The sequence below is a fragment of the Penaeus japonicus genome, unplaced genomic scaffold (genome assembly GCF_977035675.1).
Source record: "Penaeus japonicus unplaced genomic scaffold, GWHDUDI00000001_assembly GWHDUDI00000039, whole genome shotgun sequence".
In the NCBI taxonomy this organism is placed as follows: Eukaryota; Metazoa; Arthropoda; class Malacostraca; order Decapoda; family Penaeidae; genus Penaeus; species Penaeus japonicus.
In genome coordinates, this window is record NW_028234441.1 from 9,076,500 (window position 1) to 9,081,499 (window position 5,000).

General features: G+C 39.4%; 1 protein-coding gene across 1 annotated transcript in view; it reads right to left on the reverse strand.

Moving 5' to 3' along the window:
• LOC122253470 (ATP-binding cassette sub-family C member 12) overlaps nt 1-5,000 on the reverse strand; it is a 46,378-nt gene that overhangs the window by 26,853 nt on the left and 14,525 nt on the right. Inside the window, exons 4-5 of the mRNA XM_086533530.1 lie at nt 1,004-1,137; nt 267-340 (exon numbers count right to left, since the gene is read on the reverse strand). Of these exons, the coding sequence (XP_086389656.1) occupies nt 267-340; nt 1,004-1,137 (208 nt within the window). The remainder of the gene's footprint in view (nt 1-266; nt 341-1,003; nt 1,138-5,000) is intronic.

The window sequence follows — 5,000 nt, forward strand, 5'->3', positions numbered from 1 at the left end:
CCTTTCTCATCTCAGCGGCGAGAAATTGGAACACTGTCACTTTGCAGTTCGGTCACCGCATGACACGAAAGGACCACCATAATTTTCTTTTTTTTTCTTCATCTTCTTCTCGATCTTCTCATTCTTCTTCTCTTTCTCATGCTTCTCATTCTTCTCCATCTCTTTATCTTTCTCCGTTTACATCCCCATCTCCTCCTCCTTCTTCTTCAGAATGATCTTATCTTAAAAGCCTTAACATTTTTGTGTACGCACTGATGTATACTTACGGATGCGGGAGTGTGTACGAGTCCTTCATGATGGAGGTGGCTCCTTTCACGGAACTTCCTCTGCTCCTTTTCGGCTTCGAAAGTTTATGTAATAATCAGCAAATTCGGTGTTTCCTCTGTTTAATCTGATGGCTGAATGCGTAATGCGACACAAGTTTCAACAGGAAAAGTTCGAATGCTTCTAGACATTAACTAAAAAAATATGATTGACAACTATATGGTGAACAAATAGTGAAAGAAGATGTGTCGCGATTTGAAATCCGAACAATCCCCTTGAGGAGGCCGTCTGGACGAAGGCGGCACAGAAGGGCGCCGGAGCCCGAGGTGACAGGAGCTCACACGACGGCCTCTAAGGACATTCTGAAGGCACAGTATCCTTCCAGGTCACATCGAGACCTGCGTAGCACCAGGGCTCAGTGGGAGGGGGAGGGAACGGAGGATTACGTGCCTTGAAAACCATTACACGAAAAAAAATATCGGATATTAAATCACATCAAATCACTCCCGTTTAGCAAACAATAGCATGACGTCCGCCAGCCTTGACTATCCAGTTCGGAAAACCGACTCGGAAAACAATGCGACACTTTCGACAACCTCCTAACAATTTAACGAGGGGGAAAACTACCCACAGTCTCCCCATTCCTACGCATCCACGTACCATACACACCATACACCGCGCGTGTCCTCCCTCCATGTCACGGGAGGGACGGAGGGAGGGAGGGAGGAGGGAGGGGTACCAATAGGCTCCATCTTCCGCATATAGGTCTCAGTACCGACCATTGTCACTTGGTATGCTCGCCCGCGTACCTCGCCTCGACGCGGAACCACTCCCTCGCCCTCCACTCCGTCGCCGTCGCCGCTACCTGGTGCTCTGCCGACACGAACGAAGATCTTCTAACATTCACTTCTCCGACGACGGCGCACGCACACGCCGCCGAAGGTAAGGAAAAGTTCTTTGGTGGTTCTGACTTTGAAGCGATGGCAGAAATAATAATAATAATGATAATAGTGATACATAATCCTAATAATGGTAGAAATGAGATAATACGGCTAATAACAATAACAATAATAATAATAATAATAATAATAATGATAATAAAATAATAATAATAACAATAATGATGATGATGATGATAATAATAACAACAATAATAATTATATCAAAAAATATAATAATAATAATGATAACAATGATAATAATAATTATAACAATGGTATTTATAATAATGATAATTATAATGATAATGATGATAATGATAACAATAATAATAATAATCAAAATAATGATAATGATGTTGATAATAATAATAATAATAATAATAATAATAATAATAATAATGATAATAATAATAATAAGCATTATTATAGTAATAATAACAATGATAAAAATAACAATAACGATAATGATTATGATAATAATGATGATGATAATGATGGTGTGTGTGTGTATGATATATATGTATGTTTATATGTATATATGTATATACAGTATATGTATATATATGTATACATATGTATACATATGTATATATATGTATATATATGTATATATATATATGTATATATATACATATATATATAATATATATAATATGTATATGTATAATATATATAAATATATATAAATATATATAAATATAAATATAAATATATAAAGATATATATATATATATATATATATATATATATATATATATATATATATATATATATATATATGCATGCACACACACACACACAAATACATACGTATATAGACACGTGTATATTCGCGTGTGCGAGCATAGGCATGAGAAAAGAGTGTTCTTGTACCCCTTCCGATAAGTTCATGCCTAAGCACAGGATCGAGCACGGCATTAATCTGCGTCCATTTATAACACCCTCACCCTTCACTTAGCTTTCCAAAACACCTTGTCTTTTCATCATTACAATGAGATCACGCGCCGACGAGTGTCATATCTGCACTGTCATGGATGACTTTACTTTACGCTCTTTCAGTTAAAAAAAAAAAAAAAAAAAAAAAAAAAAAAAAATCAGTTTCACAAAAAAAAAAAACATATATATAAAAAGTTGATCTGCAACTTCATTCCTTGCACCCTTATGGCGGAACACGAAACGCGGCTAAAGGTGGCCTCGCAAGCATGGCCAGCGTGCGCCTCAAGATAAACACTGGCTATCATGCTGCATCGTGGTGGCATAACTCTGGCTAGAAAACATGACGCTTGTTAAGTCTTTGGTGCGATGATCAGGGTGATGATAATACGCTACTGATGATGATAATAATAGTAGCAGTACTAGTAGTAGTTGTTGTAGTTGTGGTGGTAGTAGTAGTAGTTGTTGTCGTTGTAGTAGTAGTAGCTGTGGTTATGGTAGTTGTTGTTGTCGTAGTCGTTGTAGTAGTAGCAGTGGCAGTGGTAGTTGTAATAGTAGCAGATGTGGTTGTGGAAGTAGTGGTAGTGGTTTTGGAGGGAGGAGTAGTAGTATTAATAGTAGTAGTAGCAGTGGTAATAGGAGTGGTGGTGGTAGTAGGCGAAGTAGTAGTAGTGGCAGTAGTGGTGGTAGTAATAGTAATAGTAATAGTAATAACAAATAAAAAAAAATATTGATAATAATAATAATAATGATAAATAATAATAATAATAATAATAATAATAATAATAACAACAATAATAATGATGATGATGGTAATAATAATAATAAGAAGAAGAGGAAGAAGAAGAATGATAATGATAATAAAAAAAAAAAATAATAATAATAACAGCAATAATAAAACAACAATACTACTAATAATTATGATGACGATGATGATGATGATGATGATGATGATAATAATAACAATGATAATGATGATAATAATAATGATGATAATATCAGTAATAATAATAATAATAATAATAACAATAATAATGATGATATCAGTAATAATAATAATAATAATAATAATAATAATAATAATAATAATAATAATGATAATAATGAGTAATAAAAATAACAATAACAATAATAATAATAATGCCCTCACAAGAGACACACGGTAACGCTATCGCCCATGAATAAGCATTTCGACAAGACCTTCACTGCGACGAATCAACATGAGTTATAGCTACCAATCTACTACCACATTCCCCATCCCCCGCCCCTACCCCTACCCCTACCCCTGCCCCTACCCTTACCCCTGTCCCTGCCCCTGCCCCTGCCCCTATCCCTACCCCTGCCCCTACCCCTGCCCCTATCCCTACCCCTGCCCCTACCCCTGCCCCTGCCCCTACCCCTGCCCTTATCCCTACCCCTGCCCCCGCCCCTACCCCTGACCCTACCCCTACCCCTACCCCTACCCCTGCCCCTACCCCCACAACCCCAACCCCAACCCACACCCTTTCCCACAACCGCCCTTCCCAACTCTTCTAGCCCATTTTTTTAAAACAAGACTGGAAGAAGAAAACCATAAATAAAATAAAAAAATAAGAATACAACTATTGATTCCCGTATTTCTTCTCCTAAGCAGACCGCCGCCGCCAATAATGATGAGCGTCAGAGCGCGAGTGACACGGCATCATCCGATGAGACACCTCGGGGATGCTGCAACACACGTGGCCGGACCAGGACACAGCTTCCCGTCGCCAGAGAGACCTCTGCTTCCTTCGAAACGCTTCCAGACGGCAAGGAGATCCTACAGATCCGTGGCGTCACCGGAGAAAGGTAAGTCAACCTAAAGTGAACCATACGTCCGGTAGACAGACGGGCACCGACAGACAACGCGAAAGCTATGTGCGCCGCTGGATTAAAAACGTAATCACGAATGTATTGTAATGATGACTGGGACGAGTGTCTTTGGGTAAGCATGCGATCCAAGGGTTGCGTGTACTAATACATCTTCTGATGAATGCTGTCGTGATGGTGTACATGTAGTGAGCGAGTGAGTGAGTGAGTGAGTGTGTGTGTGTGTGTGTGTGTGTGTGTGTGTGTTTGTGTGTGTGTGTGTGTTTGTGTGTGTGTTTGTGTGTGTGTGTGTTTTGTGTGTGTGTGTGTGTGTGTGTGTGTGTGTGTGTGTGTGTGTGTGTGTGTGTGTGTGTGTGTGTGTGTGTGTGTGTGTGTGTGTGTGTTATGTAATTACGCAAACAAAAACACAAACACACACACAAATACACACACATACACACACACATACACACACACACACACACACACACACACATACACACACACACACACACAAACACACACACACACACAAACACACACATATATATATACATATATATAATACACACACACAAGACTATAAATACAGTAGCCCATATTACCGAAACGACCCCCCCTTTGGCAGCGAAGCAGAGTTCAGCGAGGCATCAAAAACGGAACAATACAAACAAACCCCGGCCACGCGCACGCAGCACTCCCACTGAACATGCACACACTTTCAACTCAATGGCGATCAATCCCTCTTTTCCACGCTGCAATTCCGCCCGCGTCCACCAACCCTATGCAAGAGGCAGCTCCCCCTTCCCCTTAACCCCCCAATAGAATAATAATAAAATAAACTTAAATGACATTGACAAAAAACCGTTAATATTAAGCCACTCAAAACCAACGTTATACATCATACATCACACATTACATCAAGTTATCCACAGCTCCTACGTGTTCCATTCCGATGCTCCGGCAGCCAAGGTGATCCCTTTGAACAATGAGCTGAATTTCAGGTGCTTCTCTTCTGTGTGTGTGTGTGTGTGT